The sequence below is a fragment of the Pinus tabuliformis genome, chromosome 8, assembly GCF_031772625.1.
Source record: "Pinus tabuliformis cultivar Carrire ecotype Pingquan chromosome 8, CPIR1, whole genome shotgun sequence".
Classification (NCBI taxonomy): Eukaryota; Viridiplantae; Streptophyta; class Pinopsida; order Pinales; family Pinaceae; genus Pinus; species Pinus tabuliformis.
In genome coordinates, this window is record NC_142294.1 from 124600778 (window position 1) to 124616731 (window position 15954).

The 15954-nt window shown below is 35.6% G+C and overlaps 1 protein-coding gene across 1 annotated transcript; it reads left to right on the plus strand.

Moving 5' to 3' along the window:
* Nucleotides 1-402: 402 nt before the first annotated feature.
* LOC149234442 (DNA polymerase delta catalytic subunit-like) lies at nucleotides 403-15010 on the plus strand. The gene is made up of 19 exons (XM_089368269.1): nucleotides 403-630; nucleotides 768-841; nucleotides 951-1031; nucleotides 1289-1346; nucleotides 5955-6068; nucleotides 10687-10752; nucleotides 10845-10901; nucleotides 11014-11101; nucleotides 11567-11646; nucleotides 11825-11937; nucleotides 12188-12303; nucleotides 12442-12614; nucleotides 13105-13176; nucleotides 13578-13652; nucleotides 13800-13889; nucleotides 14024-14191; nucleotides 14466-14526; nucleotides 14643-14730; nucleotides 14923-15010. Exons 1-19 carry the CDS (start codon nucleotides 403-405, stop codon nucleotides 15008-15010), a joined length of 1890 nt encoding a protein of 629 aa, XP_089224395.1.
* The last annotated feature ends 944 nt before the right edge of the window (nucleotides 15011-15954 follow it).

Consider the following 15954-nt stretch of genomic DNA (forward strand, 5'->3'; position numbering starts at 1 on the left):
GTAGAATTTTATTAGTCACTCAAATTACATTTTGGTAATTTATGATGATAAAATCCCTTCAATAAATATGATATTTATTGTGGTTCATTAGATTTCTTTGTTTTGATGAATGCTCCTTAAAAAATTACTAGACACTACCTATAGTACAATGATTACTTACTATAAAATAGATACACTACCTATAGTACAACAATTAGTAGATCAATAATAAGTCAATTCAAAAAAGCAACTTCAAACAGAACCTTAACCTATGTAAAATAACATAACATTTTAAAATTCTTATGGAATTTAACATTCTTAAACCTATAAGAAATCAAATTAAGTTAAATATATGTTTGTTATTAATAAATTTAACATAAAAGATTTAAATTAAAATATACTAAGTATTAAGAGCCCTGGGTTATGCATGGTTTGACTGCCAAGGAGCCTCCAGTTGGTACCCTGGTTGTTGTATGCCTAGGGTTATGCATGGTTCGACTACCTGCAAGGAGCCTCCAGTTGGAACCATTCCGTGGGAATATGGATCGGTTCTATGGTGCAGATGCCTCTTCCAAATGCAATGGTCATGGTGTTAGATCCTGGTACATTGTGTGCCTTGAGGTGATCTCCCAGGGTTGTCGAGCCGGGAGGGTTAGTCTGTCGAGTCCTCAAATTGTTCACTTCTGTCTTTCTCTGTTATGGTTCTCTACCCGCTGCTTTACCTCGCCATAGTTTGTCTTTGATCAAGTTTCCCACTTCTGGTTGCCTTCGAAATTGGTTCTTTTCAGTGGTACAACACGATGTGCACTGAGACACAGTCTTTGTTTTCAGAAAGGGTTTCCAGCTTGGATAGTCTCTTCAGGTAAGCGCATATCCGTTTTAGGTGTTAAACTTAAATAGTTTCTGAGTTTTATAGCTTTTCTCTTGCTTTGTCATCACATACTCATATTGTTTTCTACTTGAATGTGCAGCCCTGGTTGGCTATGGTGTGGGTCTTCGGAGTCATGCCGAATTGTGGTTGGGTCTACCAGTTTCTTGGCGCCCACTACCAGGTATGTGTTTGTTTGTCGAACTAGGCTAGGGATATTAGTTAACATCCTTCATCTGTGAACTGGATGGAATACTATCCCTGTAATTTATTTTTAAAAGGTTTCTCTGGCCTAAGGTTGAGGGTTTTGTTATAATAACTCAGAGGTACTGGCCCGAACTCAGAGGAATAATTCCTCGTTTTTAGACTTTTGGTTTTGGTTATGAAATTGCAGTCTTGTTGCCAAGAATGCGCTTGTGTTAAGTTATTGATCTATTAAAGCCACGAGACTAGGGTTTCTGTGATGGGCATTAAGGGCACGAGGCCCAATGGCCGCAGAGTACATACTCATTTATTCGTTCGTGGGTGGCGGGAGATAGATATTAAGACCCTCATTCTTATGAAAAGTGGGAGACATACACGGGAAATAGCAGGAAACAGCGGGCTAGGCCATCTTAAAATGGAAACAAGACCGCTGAAACCACCGAAACTTGTTTGGTGTAGAGGCCGAAAATCTTTTTGGCGCTAAATTGTTTTAGTTTTTATATGTTGGGGCTTTCACTGTTATTTTGCAAAGGAACTCAAAGCTGAGCTAGAAGTTTCAAGGAAGACAGCAAAGGGTTTATTTTCCATAGGTATTTTCTGTTCAATTTGATGTATTTCCCTTGCAAAGATGTTGGCCTTAAGAAGTATTCTCTGCCACGAATTTAAAGAGTTTTTAGCTGCACTATCTCTAACTTCAAATAAAAAGCAGGATCTGTGATAATCTAATTTCTTCATATTGAAGAAATGTTTTGCAAAAGTTGTCTTTCCTACGCCACCTAATCCTACTATCCCCAATATATGAGATTTTCCCCTTTGCTGTTGCTGCAACAAGACTGTCTCTTCAAAATCTTGAAGCTTAAAATTCAAGCCTGTTGGATAGTCGGCCACGGGCAACTCTGGCTTTTTCACTATTTCCGATAGACATTTAACCCTTTCGTCCTGAATTTGAGTGTAAATTTAGGGCAATAGTGTTTATTAGGGCATAATGTTGTTTCTCTTTGTAAATTTATTAAATAACCTAGTGTTATATGGAATCTCATTACATATAACATAGTTTTGAGCACTCATTGTTAGGTTGGACATGGAAGCCTGGTTCGATATGCTGAAAACCATCTACGAGGTTGAGATGACACTGAGTACATTAACTTTTAATCATTTAATGATGGCCCATTTTATGCTCAATAGGTATAAAGAGATCATGAGGATTTTCAGGTAAATTTTAGAGAAATTCCACGGCTTTGATCCACCTAATAAGTATGAGGAGGTCATGAAACGTTTCAGGGAAATGTTAGAAAAATGTCACGAGGCTGATCCTCCTACATATGCTACTACAGACCAGCAGCACCCCCAGAATCTCGTGTGTCCTCTCGAAAGGTTTCGATGGAGTTGGTTGTTTTTGGATGTGTTTTGTTCATCTTACCTTATTGTTGAGTCAACAAGTTCTTTCTCGTGTTTCCAACAGTACTCGATTTATTTCCATGGAAAAAACTTATAATTTGCTATAGTTGAATTGTGGATTACGAGACAAATTTGTGATAATCCAATTTACTATCTCAATCTAAATTTTTGGTGGCTTTTTTGCATTATTATTGGCCCCTCGAAGGGTATTGAGGTTTCGTTTTGTTTATCAATGGGAACCTTGTATTCTGGGGACCTTTATACTTACATAACTACTCATTCTCAATCTGTTGTGGGTTTTTCTGTAGTTTGCTCATAAACCCATTTTAAAAATTTAGGTTGCACCAATTTTGTGGCCTCTCAGTCTTCCATGAGTTCAACACAAAATGGGCAGAATTGAAGTTGGTAGTACATGGAAGGTCTATTCCCATCTTTATTGTCGTCTCTCAGGATGGTTATGTATAGATGGAAAAAATGGTTTATGAAGTTTTCTGGACAATGGAAAGGAGGAGAGCTTCAAAGATGCAACAATCTGCACGCAGTGGTTTCTGAGAAAAGAATTGTTTTAAATGATGCCATATTTCCCTCTTTCAAACCTCTTCCCACACTTCTCATGCATGATATGCTTGTAAGTTCCTTTATATGTTCAAACTAAACAACATAGCATTTTATATTTAAGTATTGTAACCATGATTTGGGTTTTCAATTTTATGTCATCAGCCCCTCTCTAGGCACTTGGGTTTTCTTTGAAGTACATTTCTATAAATTAACATATACATTAGCCAAATCTATTTAAATTTAGGTTGGATATTTAGAGTTACAATAATGCATACATCGACCATTTGTGTGAACTCTAGATAGATATTCATCCTCGAGTTTCCTATGTCTAGGTGCATTCTAGATCTTGATTTACATGAGATTGTGTTGGTTTCCTTATTTAATGTGCCATGAAAGAGATGATGGCTCATCTCATTTCCATGAATGTTGTAGAAGGAACCTAGGCTCTTTTGGTGCAAACATCATACTGGTTAGATGTATCTGAGTTTACAAATTTTCTAACATGGATTTGAAATTTCACTTGGGAATTGGAAAAATGTAAATTCATTTCAACCTGAAGATAGTGTTAATCCCCAAATACAAGGAAGGAATTGGACTGTCTTTTTTATTCTTAGGACTATTGGATTTTGTCTCTTGAAATTGATTTCTGAAACTAGTTCTGATCTCAAAACTTTTTATTAAATTGCTTGGAATATTATGGAGGATATTTATAAAAACATTTGAGTACAATCGGAGCTAAATTTATTAGTGACATTCATACTGGAAGATTACCAACACTAATTCTACTACAAGTTTCCCTATCTCACTTTTCTAACATATGGGTTCACAATATTCTCCATACTTTTACCCATGTTATCATCTAGGTTTTTTCTTAAAACATTTGGCCTCAAAGTACCTATTTCTCTATCTATCACTGGGTAGTGAATTTAGATCATCTAGTCTAGATTTGGGGGACATACATTTCAATAGTATGGAAATATTGATTGAGTTAGGTGCTTGTCTTTTCATTGTATCTATTTTCAATGTTTAGAACTTAGTGACATCAACATTATCATTTTGGTACTAGTTGTTTTGTATGTAATAGTCTTGATATATACTCTTTTCCATTCCTAGTAGAGTAGTGCAAAGGTTTCAGCATGTTTACACCAAATATATTTGTCAATTTTAAAAGGTATGGGGCCACATGAAAAACAGGGTTAAAATCTCATCTTTTTTCAATGTTTTGCAAAAGTTGTCTTTCCTACGCCACCTAACCCCACTATCCCCAATATCTGAGATTTCCCCCTTTGCTATTGCTGTAATAGGACTGTCTCTTCAAAATCTTGAAGCTTAAAATTCAAGCTTGTTGGATAGTCGGCCACGGGCAACTCTGGCTTTTTCACTATTTCCGACAGACATTTAACCACCTTATCTAGCAGCTCCATCTCCAGCTCCTTGCTAGTTATTCAGAAGAAAATAAATATAACAGTGAGAAACAAACGTCTATGTCTATTTATCAAACATAAAATACTATCACTAATAGTGAAGGTTGAGTTTTCACCCAGTATTACACGCCTCTAGCTCGAAACCACTAATGTCTGCAACACGAAAAAGTGAATTTCTCCAATCTTCAATAGTCTTGGAGTCAATCGTGGCTTCTCTTCATTAGTTTGAGTCACTTGATATCCACCATTCTAGGAGATGCGCTAGGATGATCCTTTTCTTGGATATGTGATCATGTGTTTGGCACTAGACTCTAATTCGTTAGCATGAAATAGGTTCGAGAGGGGTGTTATGGAAATATGATTGATTCTCCTCTGAACATCTCAAATCTGCATAAATCTGCGCATAGGTATAATACCAAGCCATGATATTTGTAGCTTGGGTCTTTGAGAAGTATGAGGCATGAAATTGGCATTATTTGGTTTAATCCCACACCAACATTTACTCATGAATTGATGAAACCAGAGCTCATGGGCATTCACTGCATTGTCATTCATTTGAATTCACTTATTCCATGTGTGGTTAACTATATTGGAGGGTTAAACATAAATTTGAGTTTTTATACCCTCCCTGCCACCAGTGCTCTACATTATTTTATGTCTTTTCATTTTCCAAGCATATTTTAGGGTTCTTTATTGCATATTGGTGCTCTTGTAAGGCAACACACCATATCGCTTCATCTACCATAATAATTCTTTGGACTCCGATTAGTAGTTTCCATGCATGCTTAATATGCTTCATATGCATTGCTTTTCAAATGTTGATTTCACAGATTGTTTGTGGCAACGAATCACCCCTAAGGTTTTTATGTGGCAGCAAATCATCTTGAGGTATGGTCTGGGGTTTTGAGGCAAGCAAGGTCTGGTTTGGAGTTGATTGTGGCTACAATGAGATAGTGAAGTAATGTTTATAGGCAGCAAGGAGATATTCTACAGAGATTACTTTGCATTATGCGACAACAATTTAAGACAGTGCATTACCCTTTGTAATATAATCCAGAGAACTCCTCAATGAAATTAGTATTACATGCATAGAAGTTTAAACCAACATATTTTAGAATAATTTTATGGTTTTACACGTTGTCATATATTTCAACATTTATTTATGTAATGATCCTAACGAGTGTCCACAAACTTTTCTTCGTAGATTTCTATTACATTATTCTATACAAAATGGCAGACTAGGTATTTATGTTGCTTATGTTGCTTTTGGTATTTGTATTATTTATGTTGTTGATTTAGTTAGAGGTTGGATTTGTTTTTAGAAATTAACTTTAAAATGATACTTCAAAAGTTTGTTTGTGACTAGTTAAATGCTTGTTAGAACACTCTGATAAGCTTGCCTCAAAATGTTGGACAGATCTTCAATGCTCACTCAACACATATTTGGTGTTACCGATTCTATTTTCTTATCGGTTTTTTGATCAAGGTTTTCTTATTTTTATGTTATTATGTGTTTTTTTAAGAATGTACCCATGGGTGTTACTGATGCTACCATGGGGGGTTCAATGATATTCACTACTTTCATGGAAATGTTAACAAATGCACGAGGGCAAGACACCGCTATGATGATGCATGAGGTAAGCTTGAATATTGTCTTTTATATTTTCAATTATCTTATATTCATTATTATATTATGCTAATTTATGTTTGTGGAATGCACGCAATTGCTAAAGTCATTCCAACCCCTATAACACCTTATAAAACATCTAAGGTAATGATAGTGGTAAAACTTGCTCAATATTTTTGTGCATTTAGTTAACTTATTTCACTATATATATTTATTAATATTTGTGTTTTTACTAAGCATGCATTTTGTTGGCATGCAGGATTCATTTATGCCCCTCAATACAACCAATGTTGGCATGCAGGGATCGTTAATGCCCCCATATACATCTAATGTTATGCAAGATGTAAGATTCAACCATTTATTTATGTGAGTTTGATTATGTTATTTGTTGGGAAATCTAGGGCATATATTTAATAAAGTTTTTGCACAATGACTCCATGATTTATGAGGTGTTACGAAGAGCTACATCATGCCTTCAAATGGATCACCCCATCTCTTTTTTTCTTCTTGTACATACAATACTATTTTAACAAGTAACCCAAGCAATATGTTATTCCAAAACATGATGTCAAGTTACTTTTTTAGGGCTTTTATGTAATCAAGAGGCCTTTTTAGGGTTTCTTAAATTCAAACATTAGATCATACTCTTTTCCCTTTATGTCATTCTAGAGTTTATCCCATGCCATAGAAATCAAATCATAGGGAACAAATACCTTAAGATTAAGATTTCTAAATACTAGGGTATTTCTTAAAATATAAACCCATAAATTCAACCCTACTACATCTTATGATGGACCCTTTAAAAGAAAATTATTATACATACCTCATGGACACCTATCTGTACTGATTAGTATTTTGGTTGCCATGATTATTTGCAACTTTACACTACATTTCATTGATCATTTGCCACCTTCATGACCTCCTTTTAATGAGTCTTCCGAGATATTCTCATTCTATAATGGGACTTGCTTCTTCATGTGTTCATGAAACCCATGCCTCAGTCATAAAAAAAATAATCTTCTTTTTCCTTTTTTTACATAAATTACATAGAATTGTGATTAGATATGTCATTATGAAGACTGAACCTAGTTACATATTTCAACATTATTCATCTGTTATTCCATCTTATTATTTATATTTGTGCCTTGCAGGATGTTTCTAGGGTGACTCCAACAAGTATACAATCTGTTGGTATAGAGGGTCATGTTATGCCATCTACACCTAGACCAAAACCCCATAACATGCCCTTTACACAATCTGTTGGTATAGAGGGTCATGTTATGCCATCTGCACCTAGACCAGAACCCCATAGCATGCCCTTTACACAATCTGTTGGTATAGAGGGTCATGTTATGCCATCTACACCTAGACCAGAACCCCATAACGTGCCCTTTACACAATCTGTTGGTATAGAGGGTCATGTTATGCCATCTACACCTAGACTAGAACCCCATAACATGCCCTTTACACAATCTATTGGTATAGAGGGTCATGTTATGCCATCTACACCTAGACCAGAACCCCATAACATTCCCTCTACATCAAATGTGGGTCTAGTCAACATTCTCCCACCAGGACCAGAGTAAGTTTCTTTGAGGAGTCTTATATACTCACAAACAAGAATGTTAAGTCTCCTACCAGATATTCCTGCAAATGTTCAAATCAGACAAGAAATAATTGAACAAATTCAGTTATGGGAAATGTCAATGTTGGAGAGTGTAGCTCCTGCAACAGATCAACAGGTAAATTTTTTTTTTTTTTATAATTTCATTTGTTATGTTTAGGATCATTATTTTAGATATGAAAAATAGTTTCATATTTTGGTTGGGTTCTTAATAGTTCCACAATTTCATTTTAAATGCAGGAAGTAAGTGACACAGTGCCTAATGTATCTATAAGGGAACCTTCCTCAATCCCCAAGACTACAACAATATCATCGGTGACCACAAAAGGAATGCAAGAAATTACAATCTTGCTCACTTCAGAAGGAAATGTCTTGAAGGATGAAAAAGGGTTGAAATTTTATCACTTTATTTTTCATCGTGCAGAAGAATTATTTGGAAATACCATCCAAATGGATTGGAGGAAACAAGCCAATGCCAAAAAGGAGGAACTATTTAAAGATGTAGTAATAGCATTTGGTAATCCTGGATTTGATAAGGAACTTATTTTACAGATTGCAAGTAAATACATGCACTCAAAGAGGTCCAATTTAAGGACAAAGTTGATAAAAAACTTGATGTATCCACGTCCAGCTTGGATCAGAGACCAAGTGACGTGGGATGAACTTATGAAAGATGCCAAGTTTAAGAGGAAAGTCCTCAGAAATCCAAACTATACGCCATCTGCACAAGGAGGAGCTAAGAGACGCCTACGAGATACAAGAAAAGCAACCTAAGCTAGGGTGTCAAAAATTGGATCTCACAAATTAGGCTCTGGTGGATATAATAGTATTCATGGTGGTATGGTAAGTGATATTTCCATCTATTATATTTTCTATTTTAGGCAAAGTAACCATGGTCACATTGAGTTAATTGTATCTTATTAGTTATTTTACCTTATAGATATGATTATCTTTGTTAATGTAGGTTCACCAATTTCAAAAGGAAGCTTCAGAGGAAGACCTAAAATATGTTGTATTACATGGTTCCCAAGGTCTTTACCAACACATGATAAATCGAGGGGAAAAAATAATTACTGGTTATGGATCTGAGGTTAGTTGTTTATAATATTATATGAATAATGCAATAAATCAATTGGAGGTTTTAATGTTATTATAAAAAGTTAAAGTGTGTTGTGTATAGGAATCAGGTGAAACATCTGGGAGTGAGCATGGGGAGGAGATACAAGCACATGATGATTTGCTTGTTGCACAAAATCATCCAATAGTCATTCCTGAACCTTGGTAGATTGTTGAATTTCAGCGAATGGGAGACAGAAATAATGAGGAGGGTGTTCAATGTGATGAGCATTCCACACCCACAATTAATGTAGCGCCTCCCAAAAAGAGGACAAAAAGGATTGATATGTGTTAAATTTTAATAACTTGAACGTGCATCACTCTAGCTTCTAAGGAGCGCACTAGGTTGTGAGGGTCCAAACATAAACTAATTATGTGTGCAAAAAAAAAAAAATTGAAGATACTTTGTTTTTTTTATGAGTACTTACATATTAAGGGCATCACTAAGATTGTTTCAGGTCCTAACTTGTATTATTTGTTTGATTATGATCAATTTGATATGCTTATATTTGTGTTGTATGTAGATGACCTGGTCCTAAAAGTTAGTTAAAAAAATTCTATCCCATGGTGCAAGAAGAAACTGGCAAGTGAAGTTGACATGAAGGATATACACCTCATGTGTTATTTCTTGGTCTTGGAGGTTTGGCTGAGTTGAGGTGAGGTGGTCCTCGAATAGGGGTAAGTAAGCAATTGAGATTCTGAAGAAGTTTCGGATAATGGACAATAAACCATAGGCTACTTTTATGATACATATTTTGAATTTATCAGTAGATTAAGATTCAAATTTGGTTGATTCGTCAGCGTACAAAAAGTATATAGGTTCCCTAACATATTTGGTAGAATTTAGCAGTCAAATTGCTGTGTGCATGAGATCCCTTATCTCACAAACAAGGGGGGCACAGACACCAATTTATTGTCCAGCTTGGTTGCTAATATATGGTTGAGCTGAGGTTTCTGCAAATATGCTCCATGGTCTAAGGTATGCAAGGTACTTAAAGGGCACACTGGCACAGTGCTTTGAGCTGCTGCATGCTTTAGTGGATTTTGACAGGGCCAGAGATGCAGGTGGCAGGAAGAGTGATTCATGGTTTTGTTTCAGCTTGGGTTCAAATATAATATCTTTGTTAGGATGGGATACCCATGTGTGCAAGTTGAAGAAGTCCCTTTATGGGATAAAGTAGCCTCTTGTGCTTGGTACTCATGGATTTATGAGTACTTACAGATTATGGGCATCACTAAGACCGTTGCAGGTCCTAAATTTTATTATTTGTTTGATTATGATAAATTTGATATGCTTATATTTGTGTTGTATGTAGATTACCTGGTCCTAACAGTTAGTTTAAAAAACTCTATCCCATGGTGCAATAAGAAACTGGCAAGTGAAGTTGACATGTATTATTTCTTGGTCTTGGAGGTTTGGCTGAGTTGAGGTGAGCTGGTCCTCGAACACGGGTAAGTAAGCAATTGAGATTCTGAAGAAGTTTCGGATAATGGACAATAAACCCTAGGCTACTTTTATGATACATATTTTGAAGTTTTCAGTAGATTCAGATTCAGATTTGGTTGATTCGTCAATGTACAAAAAGTAGATAGGTTCCCTAACATGTATGGTAGACTTTAGTAGTCAAATTGCTATGTGGATGAGATCCCAATACACTGTCCTAGTCATCCTAGCTCTATAATGCACAGTTGTACTATTGTAACACTAACATAGGCACCAGAAGCTCTGCTACTAGAAAGGATTAAAAGTAAAGTAGGATGCTAATACCTTAATGTCTTTGCATGTCAAACACTATGCTGATACTTATTTCATTATTTACTTTTTAACCATCATATGCTGACCATTTTCGATGATGCTAAATTGAATGCTCTTTTTCCTGTTTCCTAGGGCATATTACCAGAGATCCTAGAAGAGTTACTGGCTGCCAGGAAAAGAGCCAAGGCAGACCTAAAGGTGGTGAAGTAAGTGCTTCCTATGTTCATGTTACATGCTTGTATTTTTTCCACTTAGCATCTCAGTTTTTAACTTCCTGTAATCTTGTTTAGGAGGCTAAAGATCCTTTTGAAAAGGCTGTCTTGGATGGCCAACAATTGGCTTTGAAGGTAATTACAGCTTTGTCAAGTCTATATTAATTATGGCTTGGACATGGAATAAAAGTAAAACTAGGTATGCTGGTGAAACGCATAAAATAGTTTTGACTGTGTGCACTTGCAGATAAGTGCGAATTCAATTTATGGGTTTACTGGTGCCACTGTTGGGCAATTGCCCTATTTGGAGATTTCGTCGAGTGTGACGAGCTATGGTAATTTCACAGTTCTTCCATGGAAAAAAAACATTAAATCCATGGACACCTTGATTCTCCCCTTGTTTTTCCTAGTTGTAATGTTATGGGTGCTTCTTTTACTTACAAGATAGAGATGCTTGTAGTCCTCTCTTATTCTATATATGCATGTATCAGCCATTCACATTGATTATTTTTTGGCATCAATCACATCCATGTAATTCTTTTCTTCTTCCTGGCATAATGTTAAGGGTATGAACTGTAATTGACAATCTTGTACAAATAAGATCGAGTTCTTGAATTGCATTAATTAGTCATGTGTACTTGTACAACTAAGATGATATGCTTAGGCCCTCTTATTATATTTTGATTACAAGTCCAGTTTGATATTTTGACACATTCTCTGTTCCATCAGACAATATCGATTTTACGTATTGTTTTAAAATTTCATATCATTAATCATCTCATTTTTTTTCCACCTGTCAGGCCGTCAAATGATAGAGCATACAAAGAAGCTAGTTGAAGAAAGGTTCACAATAGTTGGTGGTTACCAGTACAATGCTGAGGTAGGCTATTATTTAGCAACTAAAGGCATTTGTAACCCTTGAACTGGATCAGTAATGATAGGAAGTACACTTGTTGTATTGGTGATAATCCAAGTTCTTGAAATCATAATGGGTGATCTGATCCTAACCAAGATTTCTACTGTAAATCTTGATATTATATTTTTATATTTGAATCTAGGTTGTATATGGAGATATAGATTCAGTTATGATACAGTTTGGTGTACCAAATATAGAAGAGGCCATGACACTAGGGAGGGAAGCCTCAGATTATATTAGTGGTACATTTACAAAGGTACAGTGTCAAGAATTTTAAATATCCGTGAAGCCTCTAGAGTTGTTAATGATGTTTTTTTAGGGATGAATGTTTTAATATCACCTTTCTTTTTAAAACTAATCTTCTTTTGACATTCCACTTCCATGAGATCTTTGTAAATATGCACAGGACGAGATGATCAATTATGCTTTTCTGTGGCTTATCTGCATTTGTTTGGTGCATCTTTAGCATCTAATCAGTGTGTTATTTAACATATGCTTTTATGCGGCCTATTAAACTAGAATTTGAAAAAATATACTACCCATTCTTGTTGACCAGCAAGAAAAGATATGCTGGGTTGTTGTGGAAAAAGCGAGATGCTTATGACAAAATGGATACTAAAGGTGACAAACCTGATCTTTTTGTTTCAAAGACAGGCCTTAGTGTTTGTGAAGGCTCAAAATGCTCTTAGAAAAATAATTTATTTGATACCTTCTCAATTATTAAATATTCCTGATCTTTTAAATATTCCATATCAACAGGCATTGAAACAGTGCAAAGGGACAATTACCTGCTGGTGAAGAACTTGGTTACAGAGTGCCTTCACAAAATACTCATTGATCGTGACATACTTGGTGCAGTGCAGTATGTCAAGAACACTATTTCTGACTTGTTAATGAACAGAATGGATTTCTCACTTTTGGTGATAACTAAAGTGAGAACAATGAATCCTTCTGCATGTTTATGACCAAATTTGTTTGACCATTTGTTACTTTTGAAATGGATAAAATATGATAGTGGGAAGAGGAGATTTACATTGCGAGCAAGTCACTTATTACATATTCCTGGTTTCAAGTGTTAGAAGTATATATTATATACCTAGTTGGGGCAGGCCATGGAAGTTTCGTTTTTAAGTCTGTCATGTTTGTTCTCCCTACATTCTGTACTTGGAAGGGATTCAGTCAATATTTACTGCTAGCAATGGGAGGAAGAAGTGTCAAGGGAGGCTCTTATGCAATTGAAGAGAATCAAAACATGACAATATATAATATATCTGCATTTTTAATCTCATGCTGAGAAAAATTGATTACTATTTAGCTGCGGCAGAAATAGATGTTTGCAGGTCATATCCTTTATCAAGGCTATCAACATATTCTTAAGGGCATTGTTGTTTTCCTGTGCTAACAATCTCTTTTTTGAGTCAGGGTCTGACAAAGACTGGAGAAGACAATGCAGTCAAGGCAACACACGTGGAACTAGCTGAGCGCATGCAGAAGGTAAATACTGGAAATAACTTCTCAGAACAAGTATAATGAATGGTGCAATGCCTTCTGGTTCCATTTCAATCCTATCTCTCTATTTTTATTTCTATTTTTATTACTGCAGTGCATCTAAAGACTCTTGTAATATTTTGCTTTTTATTGACAATGAGTCCATTGTTGGATTTTTTAAATTGATGTCGTGTTTTAAAGCCAAGTTGCCCCTGCTTTACAAAGGGATGCTGCAACTGCTCCAACTATGGGTGATTGTGTTCCATATGTCATCATAAAGGCTGCAAAAGGTGCCAAGGTAATAATTAACCCCTTCTGTGCTCAGCATAAGTCTCGATATTGCACTAAAAAATGGTTATTTTAATTATTTTGTTGTGTTTTAAAGCCAAGTTGCCCCTGGTTTACAGAGGGATGCTGCAACTTCTCCAACTATGGGTGATCGTGTTCCATATGCCATCATAAAGGCTGCAAAAGGTGCCAAGGTAATAATTAACCCCTTCTGTGCTCAGCATAAGTCTCGATATTGCACTAAAAAATGATTATTTTAATTATTTTGTTATGTTTTATTTGGAGGCATAATTTACAGAGGGATTATGGATATAATGACTAATGTGTTTACTTGGGCTCAGGCATATGAGAAATCTGAGGATCCAATTTACGTACTGGAGAATAACATCCCTATTGATCCACAATATTATCTGGAGAATCAACTGAGCAAGGTGAAAGACCAAAGCATCATCACTTGTTGTTTATGCTCTTTTTGAAAATTTCACCTGTGTTTCAAATATATCTTGATAGATAGTAATTCTTTCCAGCTAAGTGTTTTTGATTAGTGCCTGTTTTTTCTCTGTAGCTGCTGTTGAGAATATTTGAGCCCATTTTGAAGAATGCAAGCAAGGAGCTTCTTCATGCTAGTCACAGACGAGCAGTTTCCATATCAACTCCTTCAAATAGTGGAATTATGAAATTTGTCAAGAAACAACTCAGTTGTATTGGTTGTAAAACACCTATCAGGTATTTAGTTAATACAAGTAGAGGGTTTCTTGCATGTGGTTTCCTTGCTTATAGTAGTGCACAATTGAGAGTAACTATTATTTCAGTTTGGCGCTTTAGAAAGCTACTAGGGTTCATCTTTTTGATGTGGAAAAATCTATGAGGTTGCATGATCCCATGCCTGCTCTCCTTGTAAGAAACTGTCTAGCTTTCTTATAATAAGAATGTCTGGTTAGGTTGCTTCATACTGAAATTCATGATGTTACCTGATTTCATGTTGCCATTGCAGCAAAGAAGATTAGACACTTTGTTCACATTGCAAAGGAAGAGAAGCAGAATTGTATCAGAAAACAATTGCAAATGGTAAGCTGGTATTCTAATACCATTACTCTTTATTTGGAGAATTTAAAGTAGGCCTTGTGTCTATTGTTCTCACCTAGATTTTCTATCATATGACACTAATATTTGATCAATGTCAGTGAGGGAATTAGAAATGCTCTTTGGTAAACTATGGACACAATGTCAGCGGTGCCAAGGCTCTCTGCACCAAGATGTTCTTTGCACAAGGTTTTTGAATGCTATATTTCAAGTATTACATAGTATTACATTTTCATAACATGATTTAAATTTACATTATGGATGTATTTTGTAACATTTGTGTGATCATGTATTTGTTTTTAATTAATAGGATGTTTTTTTTTTAATTTTTACAATTACTATCTCTTTTATACTTACATTGATGTCCTATCCTTATTGCAGTCGTGACTGCCCAATATTTTATCATAGGAAGAAAGCTCAGAAAGACCTAACTGAAGCAGAGGTGCAACTAGAGCGCTGGCAGTTTTGAGGATGCTGCCTATGTAGCTTGTAATTTTTTCTATTATCGAATATTTTGCGCTGGCAGTTTTGAGGATGCTTCCTGTGTAGCTTGTAATTTTTGTATTATCGAATATTTTTGTTTTCCCGGATTTTCTCTGGTGTATGTTTCTCTGATTTAATGGACCAGGGAATTTATTTGGTCCCTGAATCAGGATGAGCATGGTTTATTTATTGTACAGTAATTGTCAAGTCCTTGTTATTTAATGTTAACCAGTTCGATATATCTTTTCTCCTTGCAAATGAGATGGAGAACAATGGTTCCAACTAGGACATATGGAGTAGGTGTGAATATAAAGCTCAATCATTACGTATCTATTAGCTAAACCATAGTTAGTGCTATACTTAAGCTTATTGAATAGGGATAGATAGCGATAGGTTGGGTCTGTTGTTATAAGTACTCTTATCTGCTTTTGAACATGGTAATACATGTGTTGTAATTACCGTAATACTTGGATTTAGGTTAGGCTTACACCCTGTATTAGTGGCATATGAGTAATATGTGGCTATCTTATTACGATACAAACATATTAGTCTCCTGGTTAGTATGATTCCCATTAGATAGAATGACTAGTATTACTATAGATGCCAAGTCTTCTCGGTTCCAAATCATAGATTGACGAGTGACCTAGGGAACATAGACGGCGTATAGGCTGGTTACCTCAAACAGTAGTTATGATACATACTTCCCAAGGCACACCCTATAAATGCAATGTGCACGCATATCCCAAATTTTAGGAGAGCACACACTATAAAACATAGATCTGCAGGCTTACATATGTATATCCAGACATGCATATAGTTGAATGGATGGATGGATGGATAGGTAGATAGAGATGGATACACAGATAGATTGGTAGGAGCAAATCCGAGACAATAGTTTGAGCAAATTTATTTTTTTTTAAATAATTTTTT